The 24,675-nt window shown below is 35.7% G+C and overlaps 1 protein-coding gene across 1 annotated transcript; it reads right to left on the bottom strand.

Moving 5' to 3' along the window:
* Positions 1-1,634: 1,634 nt before the first annotated feature.
* Positions 1,635-10,815, bottom strand: LOC124295014. Its single transcript, XM_046742975.1, has 3 exons — positions 10,747-10,815; positions 9,862-9,947; positions 1,635-3,834 (listed from the first exon to the last, which is right to left on the bottom strand). The coding sequence occupies exons 2-3, from the start codon at positions 9,891-9,893 to the stop codon at positions 2,100-2,102; spliced, it is 1,767 nt and encodes a 588-aa protein (XP_046598931.1). The 5' UTR covers positions 9,894-9,947; positions 10,747-10,815; the 3' UTR covers positions 1,635-2,099.
* Between the last annotated feature and the right edge of the window lie 13,860 nt (positions 10,816-24,675).

The following is a 24,675-nucleotide window of genomic DNA, read 5'->3' as shown; positions in this document are numbered from 1 at the left end:
ATATTCTGTATGATTTGGTGATTGAAATGTCTATTAACAATGAATGGTGATAATGACATAAAAGCCGGAAGTATCAATTTATAAAGCGTTTGAGTTCATATAACGATCCACGCCGACGGACGAATTTATATTCAAATGCAGAGAAGCTGCAAATTGATGAATTTGACCGTTTGCGGGTTTTGGCCAATTATGTGTTATTCCATTTTAGAGGATATTATTATTCGGTACCAGGAACATCTACTCTGAACGATGGTTATAACTAACTGATCGTAATTATTCGATATTGTATCTCTCCTTTTAGATCATCTTAAATCAATTATATATCCTGTTGTTAATTCTTGTTGGTTAAATCTCGGAAACAATAAGTATGATTTAATTGAGGGTAGTGAAGCTAGCCACCAATTCTAGACTTGCTTCCAAATGAATATTACTGAAGTAAATTTTGATTGTAAAGTTGAAATAAGACTTCGTTCAATTTCGAAGATTAACACTCGGATAGACTTATCTTTTGGTGAATCCGTCGACGAGATTGAGAGCCGTCGGATCGTGTCGGTCTGCGTCAGTAGAATTCTGGACCAGTGCCTCACCTCAAGTTCGGAAGAGTTGATGAATCGAACGATGTTGAACGTCGGTCACTTAGTCTTTGTGAATTTAGAATGATATCTTACTATCGAAAGCTATAGTTGAAAGTGTCAATTTGCTGATTTTGATATATGATAAAGATGATTCCAAAGATTATTTATTAAAAACGCTGGTGTAGTTATTATTACCAGCACTTAAAATTACCTGATTCGCTTTAAAACTCAATTTAATTACAGAAAATGGAATGACATAAAAATGTCTATTCTCGAAAAGATGAGATCAAGTGAAGCACAGAAAAGATGGGAACGTAGAAGATAGTCAGTCTTTTGCAGCTCACAGAATAACTAAATGCTCGAATTCGACAAATTAGCGCGAGACTTTAGGCCGGTCACAACTGAGATTTTCCGAACGCTAGTATTGCTTAAGAAAGGCTAATACGGGTGGACGTCCACGCACCTCGCAACTTGACAGACGAAAGACGCGGCTTCTTGGGCCCGAGGGTCCAAGGAGCTTCACTTGTAATGAGTCACAACGGCAATTAGCCAATGAGGTGAGGGCGACCTCCTGGCGCTCAAATCCACATGGTCAGCGTTACTTCTTGCTCTTCGACGGTGTTCCGACGATTCTCAATCTCGTCGGTTACACATTGAAGATATGAACAAAAGATATTTACATGCAATGTTCACACATTCATTCATACATCCTAATAAATCATCTATTTCAATTTGGTGGTTCCAAAGGTAGTGGTTTATCCTAGTTATTGGTTGTAGTTTTAACTTAAAAGGAGGGATATTTACAGACTGAGCGCTACTGATGCTAATTCAGCAGTCCCTTATCTCCGTTCTTGGTACCAGTTAAATTGAAGAAAGTCGATCCTTATGTCATGCGAATATTACGCAACGATTATATTTGTATTTATATGTTTATTCAAACAGAGAATTGAGTTATAATTGATAACAACAAATGGTGAGTGCGGGCGTTAACGTTATATTACAATTTAATTAGGCGTGCGTTACGCCTGGAAGCAGTATTGAGACTGCTCACACGGCCTCTCGCCGGGCTCGGCGACAGTGCATACAAAGTGCATAATCGCGTAATTTGAGCACTGCTGCCGATAAGGAAGCGAAGCGCACAAGGCCGGCTACGCTGCACGATGAATTTCGTGCTCATTTAAATGATCCCCGGCATGTTCCTACGAGAGGATATAAAACTGTCACATTTTATTAGAAACGTTCCAGCTCTATCACATCCCCCGACGAAGACAAAGACGCGTCTCTACGGCTTCTGATTTCTCGTAGGATTCTTTTGTTACGTTTAGCCTGTTTCTCAATCTTGCGTTCTAATTTCCTTCGTTCTACTACTTCCAAAGCAGAGGGATTCCTTTGGCAACAATTTCCGGTGAACGCCGAAATGTAGGTGGGTATATCAAATTTCCACAGCAAGAGTAGAATAGACAAGACGGATATCGTTCCAGAAATGGCAGCTATTGATGGGATCCCTATACCTTTGAAGTTAGCCTATGTATTGTTGACCCGAAGGGTCGCTTCGTTAATCGCGAGGACACTCTCAAGGTCTAAAATGGCTTGTCCTTGATCCTTGAGGGTATCCAAGTTAATCACGTGATGCAATACAATTTCCCGGCCTGTTACAAATTTGTTTAACGGGGAAATGGTATCTGCATGTTTTTCTGTTAATTGAGGAGTCATATGTTCTACGATTAATTTGACTCGCGTTTTCAAAGTTTGAAGTTCGCAGCTCTGATTCGTGGTTATCAGGGATGGCTTGGTGATTTGAATGATAAAAGTCTGCATTGAAGCGCATGTTATGGTTACCTCAATTGGCATCAAAGGTAAGATTATTTGCGATCCCTGCGTTCTTATGTAAGCAATATCTGTGACGAGAAAACGACTCAGGGTGCATCCTCGTGGTATGGGATCAGTTATTTTTTCACAAAGTTCAATAGTATCGTTGCGATGTCCCACATCACGATAATCACCAATGAAATAATCGGTTATCTGTTTCAATTGAGAAAATGTGACTTCTCTTATAAAATTCTTACGTACTAATTTCAAAGCATATGTTGGGTTAAGCGTTACATAAGTGTGATTTATTCTTACGGGCACCGGGGTATTCTGAATTATTACCCAAGGTTCCTTCTCTAAGTAAGGCACTGTGAGTATATAGATAAGTTTGCCTTTATCTGTAGTTATAGTTAAATCACTTATTTTAATAAACTTCTCGTAATTTTCCTCCTTAATAGGTATTAGTGTCTTTTTGTCATTGGCGTCGAAAGCTTGAAGAGCTGTCACAAGCTCCTTTGGAGTAAAAAGGGCGTTATCGATGATACCATGCCTTCCTAATTGCACGGCAGTCATTACCAGATCGATTAGTCGTTGCAGTTCCTCAATTTCGAATAAACTTAGAGTTATAGCTTTCATGTATTCCTGATAAGCAAGTGTTTCGTTACCTTTTATTTTTAATGATTCTAATTGTCCCCATACAGTTTCCAAAGAGTGCTTAAGTTTGAGCTGATTTGTATTCAAGATATTAATTTGGACTTGATTGATGTGCAAGGATTTGGTTACAACAAGATTTAGAGTGTCCGTTACATTTTTTAGTGAGGCTAGATTCACAATAATTATTTCCAAATCATCCGCGACATCAGTTCCATAGATTGATTTTTGGATTGTTCCTAAAAAGTTAAACATTCCTCTTTTCGGTCTGATGTTTGGCGTGAGATAAGATTTCCTTAGGGGATACATTTCATTTGCCAGGCCCGTCAGAAGGACATGTTTTCCAAATACCGCCCCAACTTCGCGCGAGGCTTCGTAAGTAACATCGCTCGACCCGAGCGCTTTCGGAGTACTTGTTTTGGTTCCGTGGGATTGAGATTCCCTTAATTTAGAGGGGCGCCGCGTCATTTGAAAAATAGGCGCACCCAAGTCTGAAATGACTTCCAAAATATTCTTGTGTGACGAGGCACGGGCAAATTCTAAATCTAAAGCGTCCAGGGCGGACTGGGCGAGGGATCGCTGACCAGGGCTCCAATGGTCCAGATAGGTATCTCGTATCGTCTGGAGGCCTCCGAGTTTGTTGTGGATGTCGAGTAATGGTTTGGTGAACCCACTTGCGTCAATGGATTGGAATATCTTCCATCTTTCCTGGTACATATATACTTTGCCCACTTCCTCCTGGAGTAAAGTCCCATTGATAACTAAGACATCGAAGTAGGCTAGGGATAGACTGCTACACCTATAACAAAAGAAACCAAGACTCTATTCCGTGGAGATCCAATCGTTACCCTGAACCCGTTTCAGTTTAATTCTAGGGATTGGATCGTTTTCCCTTGGTCCGGTGTCGTATTCGTAGTACGGTTTGGTGTTATTCAGATGGGTCTTCCAATAAGATGCTGTGGAATCATCCGCGGTTTTCTTGTAAGTGATATTTCCTTTTTGTTCGTTGATCTCGAAGACGACGAATGGTCCATTCCAAATCCTTTCCAAGGCGTTCTGTCGCGTATGGTTCTTGATCTTTACTTTATCCCCCACTTGATATAAAGGGGTTTGTCGTCGTGTTCCTCGGTCCACTTGTTTTTGGTTTTTCTCTCTGGATTTGGTAAGCCAGACCAGAGCTTTCTCGAACCGTTCCTCCCATTTTCGTATCCACAACATTTTCTTACTAATCACGGTTTCCAATCGGTTTTCGCGGAAACCGTCAGGATTGTTGGCTTCATGGCACAACATGAGGTTGTGAGGCGTTTCACCTGTTGATTGATGAACGGAAGTGTTATAGGCACGTGCCATTTCTGTTAAAACCTTGTCCTAAGTGTGTACTCTCTCTTTGCAGGCAGTTCGAATATAGTCTTTCAAGACACTATGCATTCGTTCTATAGAGCCGTTCGACTGCGGGTGATATGCAGTTGTGGTGATATGTTTGATATTATAGTGTTCGAGAAAGGAATCGGTCAGCTCGTTACAAAACTCCTTTCCCATGTCCGTCAGGATTACTTTGGGGCACCCGAAGTTACCTATCCAGTACTCTGATAGAGCCTTGATAACTTCTGTCGCGGTTTTGTTCGCAAGTGGGGCACATTTAATGAATTTAGTTATTGAATCCTGCATCGTGAGGATATATCGGTGTTTATTCCAAGATTCGACCAGAGGTCCGACGATATCTATTGAAATTTGATCATTAGGTTTTTCAGCAAAGGTTTCGAAAAGAATAGCGGGTGATTTCATTTGTATCCTTTCCTTTTTATACATCTGACACGTGGGCATGCCTGGATAAAGGAATTGATATCATTCTCCATACGTGACCATACGGCCGTTTCTTTTACTCGGTCAATTGTTTTTGCTAGGCCGAAGTGTCCATTGATGTCGTTGTGAGCGCTGGCCATGATTTCTTTCTGTTGTTGTTTGTTAGGCACATCCTTTCCTGTCAAGCAAAATGATATGTCTGCACCTGAGTCCTAACGTATCCTCTTGAGATCTTCGACGATCGAATTGGTTTCTTCTTTGGTGGTTTTCTTAGCGTCAATCCAGAAGTATATCTTTTCGTACCTTTTCGGATGAATGTAGTTTCTGAGTTTCTCACGTCTATCAGTCTGATTCTTTGGTATAATCAGGGTGTTGTCAGAGGCATCCTTTTCTTCTAGGGTAATCTTCACCCATTTGCCGTCCTCCCCTTTTCGATTTCGGTTGGGAACCAGTTTGATGTGAGATTTTGTTCTGCCTGTTGTGAGTGACAATCTCTCGATGTCAATGTGGCGTGCGGCAATATGGTGGACCCACTTGGGATTCCTATCAATCGGTGTGATTTCGTATAGTCCCTTTTCCAATTCAGTGAGTTTTCCGAAGATCTCTTCCTTTGTGCGAAAGACTCTAGATAACTCATCCGCTACTACGTTACTTTTTCCCGAAACATGTTCTATCAGGAATGAGTATTCCGCCAATCTTAGTCTCCAACGCAGCAGGCGTTGACTGGGGTCTACGCAATTTTTCAGCCATACGAGTGCACGATGATCGGTACGGATGATGAAGGGTTTATCTGGTGTATTGAGCAAATATACTCTTAGTCTCTTGACGGCCCATACAACAGCAAGCATCTCCTTCTCTGTCGTGCTGTAATTGACGCGTCGGTGGTTACGACGTATTGTTTAGCTGGATCTGATCTCACAAGTATCGGTGGTGTAACCAACTTTTCTTTCAGGGTTTCGAAGGCTTCTTGGCAGGCTGCTGACCAATCCCATGGGGTGTCCTTTCTTGTTAACCTTGTTAATGGTTTCGCTAACATTAAATAGTTTTGTATGAACTTTCGGTAATACTCCGTCAAACCAAGGAAGGATCGAATCGTCTTAACGTTGACTGGAACGGGTAATTGTTGTATCGCTCTGGTCTTTTCCGGATCTGGTTTGCTCCCTTCGTCAGTGATGACATATCCGAGGTATCTCACTTCAGTCTTCATGAAGGCGCACTTCTCTGGCTGGAGTTTCAGGTTCCATTGTCTTAAACGCTGAAATACGGTTCTTACATTTCGATGGTGTTCTTCCTCCGTTTCACCAAAAATTATTACGTCATCAATGTAGATACAACAGATCTTGTGATTCAATCCTCTCAGGGCACCGTTCATTATGCATTGGAAGGTCGCAGGAGCGTTCTGTAATCCGAAAGGCATTCGTTGGTATTCAAAATGCCAAAGTCTATACTTGGGTTTTCCGTCGGGGCCCGGTTTTTTGGGTACAACCCAAACTGGCGAGTTGTATGGCGACTCGGATTCCGTTATTATTCCTTGTTTCAGCATTTTCTCAACTCCCTCTTTTACCACCTGCTGGTGCAGCTGTGGAGCACGGAAACTTTTCACATTTACAATGCGTTGAGGATCTGACAACTCGATGCGATGTTCAGTCATTGAAGTTCCATTGACCATGTCTTCCTCCTGTAAGGCAAAGATATCGCTGAAATCCTGAAGAATACTCCAAATTTCTTTCTGGTACTCCTCCGGTAGGTGTTTCAAGTCGACAGTATGTTGGAGCGCCTGCTCTCTTTCATCACGTGGTTGTTGCCATACACCCGGGTTTGACATACTCTTTACTCGGTGGACTTGGACGTTCTCCAGTCCGAGCTCGATATCTTCGTCTTCAGCGGTGGTGATGATTCCATAAGCCGTACCATGATTGTTCGTGTGTACAATCTGCACCGGGATGTTTTCCATAGGCATTCCGTCTTTATAGACCATGCATAACATGAGATCGAGATTATTTTCGTCGGTATCGATGGCAATTTTGTTCACCGAATTTGGTTTAAATCGAATTTTTCGGTCGCTACTAAGGTGGTGTATCTTATTCTTCAGTGTGAGCGTCGAGGCATTCAACTGGAAATCTCGCGTTCTCATAAACGGGTTTCCCATGATTCCATATACTTCGTCAGGCAGATAATCGTCTGGTATAATGACGAATTCGTCCTTTAGTCCCGTGTGAGTTAGTACAGCAATTTCATTCGCGGAATTTAGCGCTTTGCCAGTTTTAAAGGAAATTTTGCGTTTGATAAGTGGACAAATTTGTTTATGGGATGGATAAATAACCTTCCGTTTTATGAGGTTTATTGATGCACCTGTATCGACCATAAGGGCTACTCCTTGCTTTGTTTCTCCAAATTTTATTACAGCACACTGTAGTAGCCCCTGTGAAACTGAACATACACGGGCCCCTGTTGGCACTTGTCTTCTAGTTCGTCCTCCTGTCCCTCTATTTCCTCTTCCTCTGACTGGAGTTCCTCTGACGTGCAATGACTTGGTCGTTGGGCGGTTTGTCTTTGGGGCTGGCGTTTTGAAAATTTGCGTTGGTCGTTCTGTGGTCGGCGCGGGGCGTAGCAGTTCCGGCTGTAGTGTCCTCTGGTTCCGCAGTTATGACATACTGCTTGTTGTTCATGGGCGGTCCAATGTGTGTTACAAGTGTGGCATTCACATCTCTGGAGTTCTTTATCTTTATCTTGTTCCGCTTCATCGTGGTGGTGGACAGACGCTGGTGGTCGAGGAGTTGACCTTGGCGAGTTCGTCGAGGTTCTTTGTTGTACCTGGAATCTTCGCGTATCTAATGCGCTGCCTGGCCCGTAAATTTGGGACTTGTTCCAAAACGTGGGTTTCGAGGCTGTGTCGTTACTGTTCATCAACTATTGTTGATGAATTCGGAAATTCAATTCCTCGCCTTCGGCTTCTTTCGCGGCCTTCTGGGCTTCTAGTAACTTGAAGTACTGACAGTTTTTGGCTTGATGGAATATCCTCGGATTGAGTCCGTACAGATAGTACTGGCACACTTCATTTTCGAGGTCTTGAAGATTAGGATCGATGTTCGCTCGTAGTTGTTGATTCGAGAAGGCAGCTACGAGATCTAGGTAGATCTGATTGAATTTGAGATTGTAGGCGTCCACAGTGTCGCCCTTTTGGCCTGTTCTGCCAAGCTCCATTTCCAATGTGGTGGCACTTTTCTCGACAATGACGGCTGATCTTACGACTTCAAGTAAAGTTGGGATTGTACGAGGTCTCCTCTGGTTGATGGTCTTCTGAAGAGCTCCTCCCGTCTTCAAGCTGATTATCATGCTCAAATCGGGAAACGTTGGGTTGGCATAACTACCATATCGGCGGCTTTTACTTGCATGATCCAAGCGTGTACATCTTCGCCTGCTTTCCGTCTGCAATCAATCATCTTGATGGCTTGAAACGCGGGTAGGAAATCTTGGATCGCGTAGGGCTCGTCCGCTGGGCGATTTGGTTCTCCGGGGTATCTTCCGGCAGCATCGGGGCGTAGGCTGACACCGTTCAAGTAAGCTTCCGTTCGTGCATACGGGCCTGGGTCTCTTTGATTCCGAGGAGAAAGCACGTCTCGGGGTGGTGCAGTTGCCGGTAGTTGAATTCTCGTTTGGTTTCTTCGAGCGAGTTCCTTAATGTTCCTCATCATCTCTAGCTGTTGGCGTAAAGCTTCGGGATCACTCAGCAACTGGGTCATACTAAACGTCACAGTGTCCTTTCTACGACGATGTGGTAAAGGAGCAGACATTTCCAAGGCTCTTCGAAGTTCGTCCTCTTCTTGCTGTTCTAGACGACGACGCGGGACGTTGCTACGGGTATTGCTACCAGTACCTCGTGGGATTTCGTAATCCGTCGGACCAATAGGCCATTGTGGACTAGGCCTTGGTGTAAGGCGTACGTTCGGCATCCGTGATAAACGTCGGCTTTCCTCGAGAACGCGTTGCAGTGTCGAATCCGTATCCGACAAGATATCATGGTTCACATTGGCTCGCGCGGTGGAGAATCGGTCGTTTTCTAATAAGCGATTTTGGTAAAGGATCGGTATTGGCATCGCATTTATACCTTGATGGTCCGAGCCTGAATTGGCTGGGGAGCCCAACTCATTGATGCACGGTGTCGGTGGCAGAAATCGGTTTTGAGCGAGCCCGTATAATGCCGAGTAACGTGGTGGGTTTGTTACGATTGAGGGAGCTATCTGAGTAGGACCTTCCACCTCTGATTCAACGAGACGCGCGGTATCTACTCGAATTCGCGGTATCGCTCCGGTATGGTTTCCGAGCGATCTCAAAATATTAGAAACATTCGGATCATCGTTAGCTGTTAAGCGATAATAGTTATTGATTGCTTCTCGATTGGTATTACTATTTGTAAGAGCTTCCTCTTGACGATTTTCTTCGGTTAATTGGTCATTCGGTCGTTGCATTTCCTGAAACATTTGGTTGGTGACGCTTTTAAGCGTGTCTTCGGGACGCGGAACTGTTTCAGAGTTTCGATTTATTTCTACATTATTGCGACGAATGAAGTCGTGTTCACGGCGTTCTTGATTTCTCAATTGAATAAAACGGGTAACCTCTTCTATAGGCAAATCTTCGCGGCGAGCAAGTTGACGCGCAGTTAACCTCTCTCCGTTTAATTGCTCTAGACCAAGACGGTATCTGCCCATTGCAGTTAAATCATTACGTTCGGTGGCTTCTTGTAGCCTGTTCACAAGCTGAGTCATTTGGTTTGTCAAATCCCATAATCTCTCTTCAAACCGGGATTCAGAAGTGACGGATTGTCCATTTTCTACAGTCTCAACAATAGTGGGAGGTACTGCCGATCTCCGGTCATTTATTTTTAAATTTACCTTGAGTCAAGCTTTGACTTTATTTATTTGAATGATTCAAGTTTGACCATTAAATTCTTAGTTTCGATCACGATTTTTTTCTTCGATGCGTTTATGGTGACTCGAGTAAGTAACAAAATGCTTGTACTCACGCTAGGAGTAGCCAAATTGAGGTGTGAAGCATCACACTCGAAGATCGTGGTAGCCGTCGGTACGAGGCTTCGATGTCCTGGAGTCTCTGACAGGCACCGGGGGCAAGAATATAAGAGCGGTTCAAGTCTGACAAGGGGAGTGTCAAACTTGGGAATCACAGATTTCCATCACTTTTATATATATTGTAGGGCAGGGTCCCCTCAATAAATATATAAAGCGGCAAGACGCCATTCGTTTTTATTATTGAGAAATTTCAACTCAAAGTTCTGTATGTAACTTAAGTAGAAGGAACCTTTTTACCGGTTGCAGCAATAGTTCCGTGGCGTAGCGGTAACGCTCTTGCTTACTGAGCGACTTTATTTTTGATAATATTGATTACTTTGTTATTATAATTATTACAAATCCTATTTTTACCATTTTTTGTATTTTTTCCTAACTTAAAAATAAAAAAATAATTTATAGAAATATTAATTATTAATTATTTATTTTTGTATTAAATAATTTATAAAAAAAAAAAAAAAAAGTAACTCTAACGGAACTTGAACAGCCGTTCGGTCCCTCAGTAAGCAAGAGCGTTACCGCTACGCCACGGAACTATTGCTGCAACCGGTAAAAAGGTTCCTTCTACTTAAGTTACATATAGAACTTTGAGTTGAAATTTCTCAATAATAAAAACGAATGGCGTCTTGCCGCTTTATATATTTATTGAGGGGACCCTGCCCTACAATATATATAAAAGTGACGGAAATCTGTGATTCCCAAGTTTGACACTCCCCTTGTGAGTGTCCTCATTCTCACTTCACTTCACTTAGATGGTTTAAACGCGAAGTTTATTGTATCTAAGGAGTGCAGAATTTAATACTTGCTTCCTTTCCAATAAATACACAAGTTCACCATGGGAATTGTCCAGCGTAGAATCAGGCGGTCTACACTCAGTCCCTGATTATCAAGCGGTCTACACGCAGTCTTTAATTGTCTACGCAAGGCGGCCTTTCACTCCATCCCTTGCTAGGTGCAATTCGTAATAATTACTTATAAACGCGTAGCCGAAGGTTCGCGCGTGAATTTATTGGGCTTATGCACTCACTTCCATAGTTCGTCACTATGATCCGGCCGTTTGATACGCGCGCCGCGTTCGTTGGTTTAAACCGGATCCTGGCAGGATCGCCAAATTTCTCATGCGAATATTACGCAACGATTATATTTGTATTTATATGTTCATTCAAACAGAGAATTGAGTTATAATTCATAACAACAAATGGTCAGTGCGGGCGTTAACGTTATATTACAATTTAATTAGGCGTGCGTTACGCCTGGAAGCAGTATTGAGACTGCTCACACGGCCTCTCGCCGAGCTCGGCGACAGTGCATACAAAGTGCATAATCGCGTAATTTGAGCACTGCTGCCGATAAGGAAGCCAAGCGCACAAGGCGTGCTACGCTGCACGATGAATTTCGTACTCATTTAAATGATCCCCGGCATGTTCCTACGAGAGGATATAAAACTGTTACATTTTATTAGAAACTTTCCAGCTCTATCACACTTATACTAGGGATCATTGTTGGTCTCTACGTGGCTTTTGCCAGGAGGGGTGGAACTCGCCGTTATGAGAATATGAGATTTTGATGAAATAATATCTGTGCATTGAATAAATTGAAGAAATGAAATGGAATGGAATTTTGAAAAAGGTACGCCAAGGTGGTACATCGGGGCGTAACAGTATCTTTAAACTAGATTAAAACTTATTTAAAAGTTTATGGCAAACATACAGATAGATAAATAATTGATAATTTAACTTCATATTTTTAATTTTTCAAAATTAATTTTCCAATAATTTGAGAAAAAATTTATTCAGATTATTCATTTTTCTTATTATTACATTATTCAATTTACTGACCTCCATCTATATTCAATTATATTGATGTGTCATTCATATATATATATATATATATTAATTTCAATAAATAAGAGGATGAGGAAGAGATTTTCTGTTCATGTTTCATTTCAATATACATACATATATATATATATATTACAATTTTTGATTAATTTTTGAAAAAAGAAAAATATTTGAAGAAAAAATGTAGTTTACATTGATTAAATTTTTAAGTAATGAATATAATTATTGAAAAATCTCATATATTCTTCAATCATTCGCTCACATATTATCTAAAATATTATTCATTAGAAAAATGCCATTCAATGTACTTTATGTATTGTAATTTGAAGCATCTATACAATGGAATGAAACTTGTTGGAAAGTTCAGAAAAAACATACAGATGAATAAATAATTAATCATTGAATTTGATATTTTGGGGGCGCTACTGAGCATCTATAGTGAACAGACGTGTCTTTTGTCGCTCTATCATATTTAATCTTGCTAGTCAATAAATTCTGTGTAAAAAATTATAAAAACGTGCATATTCTGTGTAGAAAACAAGTGATTAAAGTCTGCAGATACAAATCTTTAAATCCTTTCGAGTTTAGCATATAAAATTCTGTTTTTCCTGATAACACGGTGTGAGCTCAGCTGGCGTGTTTATGATTGTTTACGTTTCCCGACTCCGTAAATGAATACAGGCGACATCTCACGGTCAAATTCTGACCGCGCACCTGTGGCGCCACTGTTAGCCAAACCTCGCCTCGTTTTGAATCACAACAACTCTATAGCCGGTGTCACACCTGCGGCCCCGTCAAGAAAAGGGCGATCATCCACCCAGCAACTCCTTGCAGAAGCTGCCAACACCTGCACTCCAATAACCAACTTTATCGAAACCAAGAGGAAAAGACACAGTTCCGGTCAATCTCCCACAGAAGAGCCGGAACAGCCTTCGAAGACTTTTAAGAAGACAGATTATGCGGAGTTAGAAGACTACCTGGACCCAATTGATATTAGTGATTCAGCGATGGATAAAATACTGGAGGAATTGAGAGGTCTCAGGTCTGACCAGGAAACTAAGCTCAAGGTGCTCACCGATAAAATGAACAAAAAGTTCGAAGACGACGCAACAGCCTTTGAGAATATACAGCGAAACCTAGCAGAATTGAAAACCGACTTACAGGGAACCAAGGTCGATCTAACTAAACGAGTTGAAGCTCTGGAAGACAGCACAGTGAAGAAAGATGAACTTAACAACTTAAAAATTTCTCCACTCTCAAAGGAGGAACGTGACAGAATCTTGCAACTCAGTAATAGAATTGATTTTCTTGAAAAGGAAAATAAGAAGACTAAAATCTCGATAGTAGGCCTCTCTCTATCCACAAACAATCACACGGAGGAGGTCAAAACGTTCTTGAATTCCAATTTTGGGGTCAATATCCTTAGAATTAAAATAACGGAATTTACCAAGAGCTTCTTTTCCACTTACTCACTTCTTTTACATATAAATAAAACATGAATAATAACATTATTCTCTAATTTTTTCATTCAATAATTTTGTATATATACAAATTATACATTAATATAATTAAATGTAAATGGGTGAAATTAAATCAAATGAATTAATGATACTGAAAATAATTAATTTAACTTACTCATTTTTCTTAGATTGAAGAATAATTAATTTTGAAAAATTGAGAATATATAATTAAACAACTAATCATAAAGCTATCTGTATGTTTCCTTTAAACTTCTCAATAAGTTATAATCTATTGCATAAATGTTCTAAATTACAATCCACAAAGTACAATAAATGGCATTACTCTAATAAATAATGTTTTCACTTTGATTAATATGTGAGCGAATAATTAGAAAATACAAACTTTTTTTTTTCAATAATTATATTTATTCTCAAAAAATATGCTTAATGTGAAACTTTTTTTTTTTTGAATAATTCTTTTTTTAGAAGTAAATCAAAAATTATAATGTATATGAATGAAATATGAATAATAAATTTATTACTCAATTTTTTCGTTTAATTAATTATATATACCTATATTTCTTCATTATTCGCTCACATATTAATTATAATGAAAATAGTATTTAATCGAAAAATGCCATTCAATGTACTTCATAGATTGTAATTGGAAACATTTATACAATGGATTATAACTTATTGAAAAGTTCAAAGAAAACATACAGATAGATGAATGATTAGTTGTTTCATATCATATTTTTAATTTTTGAAAATTAATAATTCTTCAATTCAAGAAAAATGATCAATTTAAATTAATTATTTTCTATATCATCAAATTATTTAATTCAATTGCCTCTATTTATATTCAATCATAATAATGTATAATTTGTACATATATATATATATATATAATTAATTGAATAGAAAAAATTATGAATAGATTTGTTATTTATATTTTATTTATATGTATTATAATTTTAATTCACTTTTGAAAAAAGAAGAATTGAGAGAAAAAAAATTTTTACATGAATTAAATTTTTTAGAAATGAACGTAAACATCAGAAAAATTCTATACATTTTTAATTATTAGTTTACATATTAATTATAATAATGACATTATCCATTAAAGAAATGCCACTTAATGTCCTTTATGGATTGTAATTTGAAACATTTATACAATGAATGAGAACTTATTGAGAAGTCTAAAGAAAACATACAGACGGATAAATGATCAGTTATTTAATTTCGTATTTTTGATTTTTAAAAACTGATTATTTTTCAATTTAGGAAATATGATCCTTCTGAACTATTTTTTTTTATATCATTGAATTATTAAATCAATTCGCCTACATTTATGATCAATTATATTAATGTATAATTTATACATATATATAATTGATGAAATAAATAGAATGATGAATAATCTTATGATTTATATTTTACTTATACATATTATAATTTTCAATTTACTTCTAAAAAAAGGAAGATGTTGAAAAAAAAAATTTCACAATAATCAAATTCCTCAAACATAACTATAATTATTAAAAAAATTCTATATGTTTTTTCATTATTCGCTCACACATTAATTATGATAAAAATATTATTTAATCAAAAAATGCCATATAATGCACTTTATATATTGTAGTTTGAAGCATTTATACAATGTATTATAACTTATTCAAAACTTTGAAGAAAATACACAGATCGATATATGATTAGTTATTTAATTTCATATTTCTAATTTTTCAAAATTAATTATTCTTCAATTCAAGAAAATTAACATATTTTATAATTATAATTATATTATAATTTTTAATTTACTTTTGAGAAAAGAAGAACTTTTGAAGAAAAAATAAGTTTCGCAATCATTAAATTCTTCAAAAATGAATCTAATTATGAAAAACATCTTATATATTTATTCATTTTTCGCTCACGTAATAATTAAAATCGAAATATCGTTTATCAAAGACATGCCTTTTGATGAATTTTATGGAATGTAATTTGAATCATTTATGCAATGGATTGGAACTTATTGAAAAGTTGAAAGAAGACATACAGATAGATAAATGATTAGTTATTTAATTTCACGTTTTCAGTTTCTAAAAATTAATTATTCTTTAATTTAAGAAGAATTATCTATTTAAATTTATTTTTTTTCGTATCATTATGTCACGTGCGGAGCGGTCTCGCACGCGACGGCTTCAACCCTCTAAGTTCTTACAGAGGTTTATATTTATTTCTTAGGTGGATTGGGAGGTGAACGTCCTCTACAGGGCGTTCCCTGGGAATAGGTTTGGAAGATTTCAATTTATCGTACCAATGTTTTGATGGAAAGCCAAGTTAAAATGTTTAATAGGTCAAAAACTAAAAAGCAGAGAAGGTTCGAAACAAGGAAGCTTACAATATGTTCTTAATCTAGTTGTTTCCACTCATTCAACTACTCACTTTTCGGTGGTTACAGTCCGAATGGCTCACGCTCTCACACGGTTATACTCAATAGTAACACTCACATACGCTTATCACTACACTTCTCTAAGGAGTTCGTGGCTTAACGCTCGCACTTATTTTAGCTCCGTAAGACTGACACCGCGACGCGAGTAACCTTTTACGGCCGTGGGTAGATTAGACAATTTTGCTCTAATCGTCGGTTTCAGAAAAAGGATTTATGGCTCTATACGTGGTCGCTTCGAAAGAGCCGGGTTCCGCTGATGTCGTTATTCAGACGGTCTCAAGACGGGACTGCCTTCGCTCGCTCGTCCGACACCCCTTGGAACGTCGGGCGGCGAGCGAGTTTTTGCTGAATTTACGATTCGGCGTTTTCGCTAAATACACAATTTCGGAACAAAGGCTCGCCTCGCGACAGTCATCCTCGAAGCGCGTGAGTTCGCGCTCGCCTCATCCCGGTGTTGATTACACCCGGGATCCGGCGGGCGCGAAGACGCTGACGTTGCTGGCCGTCCAACTACGCCGTTGCGCTTGGTTACTCCACGAACTGGTTATAATAAAATATTTTATGTAGACAAACTAATATATTTATTCTATGCTTCCTTGTTTCTAGAGATAATAATAATTGACATATCGGTAATAGTCTGAGTAACTATGCGGCGCTCGTGACAATTACATCATTCAATGTAATTTCCACCATTTATATTAAATTATGTTAATGTAAAATTTGTATATATATATTCAAGTGATTAGATGAAAAAAAATCATAAATAAATTTATCATTCATATTATATTTATGTATATTATAATTTTCAATTGACTTTCCAAAAAAGGAGAATTCCATAAAAAAAAAATTCTCAAATTATTAAATTTTTCGAAAATAAATACAAATATGAAAGGAATCCTATATATTTTGTGATTATTTGCTTACATATTAATTGAAATCAAAATATTATTCATTAAAAAAATGCCATCTAATGTCTTTTATGGATCGTAATTTGGAACATTTATACAATGAATTAGAACTTATTGAAAAATCTCAAGAAAATATACAAACAGATAAATGATCAGTTATTTAATTTCATATTTTTAATTTTCAAAAACTAATTATTTTTCAATTCAGGAAATATGATTTATTTGAATTATATATTTTTTTCATATCATTGAATCATTCAATTCATTCGCCTACATTTATAATAAATTATATTAATGTATAATTTGTAAATATATATATAATTGATTAGATAAATGAAATGGTGAATAAATTGATTATTTATATTTTATTCGTATGTATTATAATTTCTAATTAACTTTTGATTAAAGAAGAATTTAAAAAAAAAAAAATTTCACATGAATTAAATTTTTGAAAAATGAATATAATCATTAGAAATGTTCTATGAATTTTTTTAATTATTCGCTCACATATTAATCATAATAAAAATAGTATTTAATCGAAAAATGCAATTCAATATACTTTACGGATTGTAATTTGGAACATTAATACAATGGATTATAACTTATTGAAAAGTTTAAAGAAAACATACAGATAGATGAATGATTAGTTATTTAATTTGATATTTTTAATTTTTGAAAATGAATTATTCTTCAATTCAAGAGAAATGATTAATTTAGATTAATTATTTCTAATATCATCAAATTATTCAATTTAATTGCCTCCATTCATAATCAATCACAATAACGTATAATTACTGTATATATATAATTAATTGTATGAAGGAAAAATCATAAATAAATTTATTATTTACATCTTATTTATACGTATTTTAACTTTTAAATCACGTTTAAAAACAGAAGAATTATGGAAAAAAAAATTTTTACTGAAATTGAATTTTTTAGAAAAAAACATAATTGGCAGAAAAATTCTATACATTTGTTACGTCCAGCATACCACTTCTCTCTATTTCTTCTACTCGCTAACTCTCCCACAGTTCTTACATTAATCTCATGGTCTCTGTCCTGTCCTCTTATCTCTACGTAGTCTCGCGCTATTCACTATCGCGCTTACTCATCAAATTCCATTCCCTACTTCTAGCATTGTCACACCTTTTCTGCACCCGTACGTTTCACGTCTCGAGGGACACTCCTATTCTGACTTTCGACAACTCCACATCTAAACTTCTTATATATCTTTTCGTACCACACAATTCATTCCTACCGGTATCTCAAGTTCTACGCAATAAACATATAATCGACATATCAACATACTCAAGTTTATTCAATCCTCATCCTGATTTCCGGTTAACCTGGAACGTAAAAGCGAAGCCAACCAGGTTACTCCTTCCGCTCAGGAGTAAACCCTACTCACGAACGTAACACATTTTTTAATTATTCGCTCACATATTAATTATAATAATAATATTATTCAATCAAGAAATGCCATTTAATGTACTTTATGGATTGTAATTGGGAACATTTATACAATGGATTGTAACTCATTGGAAAGTTTGAAGAAAACATACAGATGGATATACGATTAGTTATTTAATTTCATATTTTCAATTTTTCATAATCAATTGTTCTCTAATTTAGGAAAAATGATTTATTGAATTAAATTATTTTTAATCTCATTAAATTATTTAATTCAATTGCCCCCATTTATATTCAATTATATTAGTGTATAATTTGTATATATTCAAAATCAATAAATAAAAAAAATGAGAAAGTAAATTTATTATTCATATTTCATTTATATATACTATAATTTCGAGGTTACTTTTAATATGGGAAGAATTTCTGAGAAAAAAAAACATTTTTTACACTAATCAAATTTTTCTAAAATAAATATGATTATTGAAAAATTCCCATATATTTCTTGATTATTTGCTCACATATTAATTAAAATAAAAATATTATCCATTAAAAAAATGCTATTCAATGTCTTGTATGGATTGTAATTTGGAACATTTATACAATGAATTAGAACTTATTGAGAAGTCAAAAGAAAACATACAGACAGATAAATGATCAGTTATTTGATTTCGTATTTTTAATTTTCAAAAATTAATTATTTTTTAAATTAAGAAATATGATCCATTGAAATTATTTTTTTTTATATCATTGAATTATTTAATTTACTGGCCTACATTTATAATCAATTATATTATTGTATAATTTGTATATATATATAATTGATCAAATGGAAAAAATGACTAATAAATTTATTATTCATATTTTCTTCACATATATTATAATTTTCAATTAACTTTTGAAAGAAAAAGAATTGAAAAAACAAAAAATTTTCACGTGAATTAAATTTCTTAAAAATGAATATAATCATTGGAAAAATTCTATATGTTTTTCAATTATTTGCTCACATATTGATTATAATGAAAATACTATTCAATCAAAAAATGCCAGATAATGTACATTATGGATTGTAATTTGAAATATTTATACAATGGATTACAACTCGTTGAAAAGTTTAAAGGAAACATACAAATAGATGAATGATTAGTTATTTAATTTTATATTTCCAATTTTTGAAAACTAATTATGCTTCAATTCAAGAAAAATGATTAATTTGGATTGATTGATTTGGATTAATTATTTTTTATATCATCAAATTATTTAATTTAATTACCCCCGTTTATATTCAATTATAATAATGTATAATTTGTATGTATAGATAATTATTTAAATGGAAAAAATAATGAATAAATTCATTATATGTATTTTATTTATGTATATTATAATCTGTGATTCACTTTTGGAAGAAGAATTTAAAAAAAAAAAAAATTTTCACAATAATTAAATTTACTAGAGGAAAATATAATTATAAAAAAAATCCTATATATTTTTTGATTATTTGTTCACACATTAATTAAAATGAAAATATGATTCATTAAAAAAATGCCATTTGATGTATTATATGGATTGTAATTTGAAACATCTATACAATGGATTAGAATTTATTGAAAAGTTAAAAAAAAAAAAATATACAGATAGATGAATGATTAGTGACTTTATTTCATATTTTTAATCCCAAAAAAAGTCAATTATTTCTTAATATGAGAAACATGATTCATTTAAAGTTTTTTTTCCATATCTTTGAATTATACAATTTATTTGCCTACATTTATAATCAATTATATTGATGTATAATTTGTATGTATATATAATTTATTAAATAAATAAAATGACAAATGAATTTCTTATTTATGTTACGTGGGGGTGAGGGTGTACTGAGCGGTGGTAGTTAATGATTAATTGAATAATCTAGCTCCCACGTAACGACAATGAATAATAATTAAATCTAAGAAAAGACTTACCTTTCGGTAAGCCGGTAATTTGTAGGATCGTGTCGCTATAGACCTGTACAGGTCTGTGAGGTTTGTTTAAATAGTTGAGGCTATTTTATAATAAAGAGAATGGGAAGAAGGTCGCTCAAAATAAATGTTTAAAAAGATTTAACTGGTAAAAGATGAAGTATATTCTGGTTCAATTTAGTTATTGAAATATCTGGTAACAATCGATGGTGATAATTATATATATGAGCCAAAAATAACAATTTATAAAGTTTTCAAATTTAAATAAAAATCGCGTGTTATACTATTCTAGAAGATAATATTATTTGGTACCAGGAACATCTACTCTGAACGATGGTTATAACTAGCTGGTCGTGATAATTGTATTGTATCTCTCTTTTTAGATTATCTCAAACCGTTTAATATAATATATATATATTTAATATATATATTTAATCGTTTAGTCTTATTTGTTAATTCTTGGAAACAATAAGAGGAATTTAATTGGGGGTAGTGAAGCTAGCCACCAATTCTATGCTTGGTTTTTGTGAATTTACTGAAGTAGTTTTGATTATCAAGGTGAACAAGAATTCGTCTAATTTTTTTGAGGGTCAACACTCGGATTGACTTAGCTTTTTGGTGAATCGGTCGACGAGATTGAGAGCCGTCGGATCGTGTCGGTCTGCGTCGGTAGAATGCTGGACCAGGGGGGCCGTTCAAGTATTACGTAAGCAGATTTATTGCAATTATTTACCCCCCCATCTCCCTTGTCAGCAAAAGTAAGCAAAGCTCTTACCCCCTCCCCCCATGCTTACGTAAACATTTGTCAATTAATGTATTGTTTTTTTAATTTTATAATGTTATAATTATAATTTGAAAAATAAGAAAATAGATTTAGGATAGAGATTATATTTTACTGAAACGGTATTCAACATAGAGTAAAGGACAAAAATATTATATCTTACTAACATAACAAACTTATTTTAAATTTTTGGTACATATATTAAATTCAAATTAACAGTCTTCAGTCCATGAAACCCGAATCCATGATTCTAAGTTTTCGATGACATTGGATTGCTTCGATTGCTGCTCAGTGTTGTGAGTCTGCTCGCTTTCATCCGATTTTGGAATGTCTACGTCATTCTCATCGAGCCATTCAACATCATGGTGCTCTAAATTTTGAATAATGCACATCAGTTCATTAGCACGACGAGCAGCGACTCTTACAGGTCTAACTTTCCTATCAGTGTGCGTGTTTACTTTCTTATGGATCTTTTCGATGTGACGATTTAGTGACTTGACGGAAGCATGATAAAGACCACACGTTTTGCATGTTCGACTTGATAGCCTCAATTGTACCGTCGGACAAAAATAATCGTATGGCATTTGCAGGAAATCTTTGAGTGAAGCACTTAAGCGTAGAGCTAAATTGACTGGAAGATTAAGAAATTGCCCTCCTTCATCTAAAACCAAGTCATCAACTGTTTGTTTTACTTTTACAGGTGGTGGAAGAAACCTGTTGTCTAGTAATCTAAATAGTCCACTTCTTGGACGACAGCATTCTGTATTTCTACATTTTACAATTTGGAGCAAGTATTGGCTTTCACGCACATGTTCTGAATACCATTTAATGTCTGGAAAATCAGGAAGATCTTGTTCACCTGCCCCAACATATTTTGCATTAACATTATAGCCATCAATTTCCATTGAACTCCATACTTCAGCTAATACTTTTCCTGCAAATTCGAAATTAGATCTTTCTAAATGTTCATCAATTGTAACGCCACGTTCATCCAAATGAGACCCAAAATGGTCATGAGGCAATATTAAACCAGCCAGTTCCCGACTAAGAGGAGCCATTCTGCGCTCTACTCTGTTATACGCACTTCTTCCGGGAGCATTGGTAGCTAAAAACAATGCATCGAGATCATGTCGCTTAAAGTGTTGTATAGCAAACCCTATGACTTTTTGATAACGCGGATTTTCATCTGGCCCTCCATCAACCGTCATGATTACCACTGGTTTTACTAGTCCATGGTCAGTTTTAGCTAATGGTCGAAACTCTTCAAGTTCGAGAAGCGTCTCGAAATCCTGAGCATGAGTATTAGCAGTAGATGAACTATGCTTTCCACTTCGAATAGCGATGTATGTTGGTCCAGAATATCCAACGGCTTGCGGTTGTCCTAGCATATTGGAAGTGATTTTGATACCAGCATAAACAGATGGTATTAATTTATGACGCTCAGCGATTACCCAATCGTGATCAGGCAATTTGATTCTATATTCCATGTGCATTAGAAGAGGTGCTTGCTTATTTGCCGCAGTTACGCCAATAGGGACTCGAGCTTTATCATCTTGAGATATGAAAAATACTTGATCTGGTCCTAGTATGGATGCTATGTTCTCTAAATAATGGATTGATGTTTCAGCGAACTTGCTATCTAAGTGGCTCTTGTGGTGATCAGTTTGAGCCCGAATGAGCTTAACAGGGACTGTCGATACATGTCTTCGTCCCTCTGCAGAATTAGATTTTCTGGGAATCAAACGAAGATATGTCCCACTGCGACTAATGTCAAATCCCATTTTACGTAATTCTTGTGTGAGTTCATCAAGAGTTTTTACGCTGCGAATTGATTCCGTTCGTCTTCTATCATCTGCTGCACTCCCAAATAAAGCTATATCCGCGATTGTTTTCAATAGTAAAGGTTGATTGCTTTCAAGATTAGGACGTCCCACTGAATCCCTCAGAGATAGTCTTTTTTTCATTTCTGGATTTTCATGACAAATATCTTCTAACTTTCTTTTCATACCATCCCTGTGTTTCTTCTGGGCAACTGCGTTTTGAACCTTCCTGTTTAAAGACTGTTTTGCTGTTTTTATCTCCTCGCGCAACTTAATGATCTGTTTATCAACTTCAGCACGGATTGACATAGTATCTCTGGCAGAATACAAAGCATTCAAATTTTTTTCGAGTAGAGCAATCTTATTTTTCATAGCTTCCTGAGAAGGTTTTGGTCTCTGTTTATCTGTATTTTTATTAATTTCGCATTGCTGTTGTGATTCATTACCGGTTTTTATTTTATCTTCTTCCTGTTTTTTAATATTTGAAGCTGGCTGTGTAATTTGTGTTTTTTCTGCAGGTTTACAGGTTGCCTAAAAATAAAAACTTTCTATGGGTTCTGCTAAAGATTCTCTTATTAAGCTACATAAATACAAAGTATGGCAATAAATATGGTAAATACAAAACCCTATGGCTTTAAATCTAATATCTTTAAACGAGCAAATCGTTCCGGTCACAAAATACAGGGTATTATAGTCTATTCAAGTAGGTATTTAAAAGAATATAAACAATCTTGATATGTCTTTTTATTGAAATATGCAATTATAAAATCAGATATCTGTAAAGGTGCGTACAGACATCGCGAGGCTTGCGCCGCGAATGGTTCGTCTCGCATACATCAACCTGAGGCATGCTACGGCACATGTATACGTGCGAACCATCCGCGGCGCACGCCTCACGATGTTTGTACGCACCTTTATGTACTTACAGAAAAGCAATTTTTTAATATTGGTTGAGTTTTTAAATGAATCACAACAGATTTTACACAGTCTACAATTTTAAACCACATATTTCAATAAAAAGACATATAAAGATTATTTACATTCTGTTAAATACCTATTTGAATAGAGTATAGTTTTCTGTAGGTATATATATATATATATATATGTATAAAACTGACATCCTGTATTTTGTGACCAATTGACGGAATCAATTATAAGAAATAAATCTATACAATGAATATTACCTCTATACTTTAAGATAGGCCATAATATTTTCTAATTAGCAAAGAGAAACTTTTTGGCGATTTCTAATATTTCTAGTAGGTACTCATAGGTACCTAAAATGATTTCGTCACTCACCTTAGAAAAAAAATGTAGTAAATTGGATTTATTCTTAGTCGCTGCTTGCAATTCTTCTTCGATTCTCTTAGATACAATAATATCTAGTTCCTTGTCGGATTTTGCTTGTAATTTATAATTTCGCCACACTTCGTTAACTAACTTTTGTACATTTTGTACTTTCGTACTTGTATGAGATTTTTTAAAACTTTCAAACAATTTTTGGTATAACTTGGATTTGTCTATTTGAAATGACATCTTATTTAAACATTAAACTTTGGATAATGGAATGAATGGTAACACAAATGTTAACTTGCTTTACTATGCTTACAATACGTCTACTCGCTATAGCAGCCAAACGAAACAATACACTGATAGAGGAAATTTAGACAAGTGAACAGCGCGCGGTAATTCCCTTACTCGGTTCTAAAGCGAGTAGGAGAATTACCGCGCACTGTTCACTAAATGTATGTATTACTTGCGGGAATCCCCGAAAATGCTTTTCGTTTTCAAGCAAAGACAATGTGTGGGTTGCCATTCGTGTAAAAAAGAAAATAACTACCGATGACGTAATCATCATCTAGACTCCCCTACCCCCCATGTCATCCAAAATAAGCAAAGCAAAGACCCCCCCGCCCCCCCATAGTGCTTACGTAATAATTGAACGGCCCCAGGGGCCTCACCTCAAATTTGGAAGAGTTGATGAATCGAATGATGTTGAACGTTGGTCACTTAGTCTTTGTGAATTTAGAATGATATCTTGTTATCGAAAGTTTGAAAGTGTCTGTTTGTGATTTTGATGATAAGTTAAAATTGATTGGAACGATTATTTATTAAAAATGATA

The sequence above is a fragment of the Neodiprion lecontei genome, chromosome 1 (assembly GCF_021901455.1).
Source record: "Neodiprion lecontei isolate iyNeoLeco1 chromosome 1, iyNeoLeco1.1, whole genome shotgun sequence".
Taxonomy (NCBI): domain Eukaryota; kingdom Metazoa; phylum Arthropoda; class Insecta; order Hymenoptera; family Diprionidae; genus Neodiprion; species Neodiprion lecontei.
Note: the sequence above shows the minus strand (reverse complement) of the source record. Positions and strands in the feature narration are given on the sequence as shown.

Bases quoted from the DNA above. Each gene is read 5' to 3' on its own strand.
- LOC124295014 (XM_046742975.1), bottom strand. From the start codon at position 9,893: ATGCTTCACACCTCAATTTGGCTACTCCTAGC. The intron at 3,835-9,861 runs GTGAGTACAAGC...CTTTTGTTATAG, and splicing joins TCAATTTGGCTACTCCTAGC to GTGTAGCAGTCTATCCCTAG.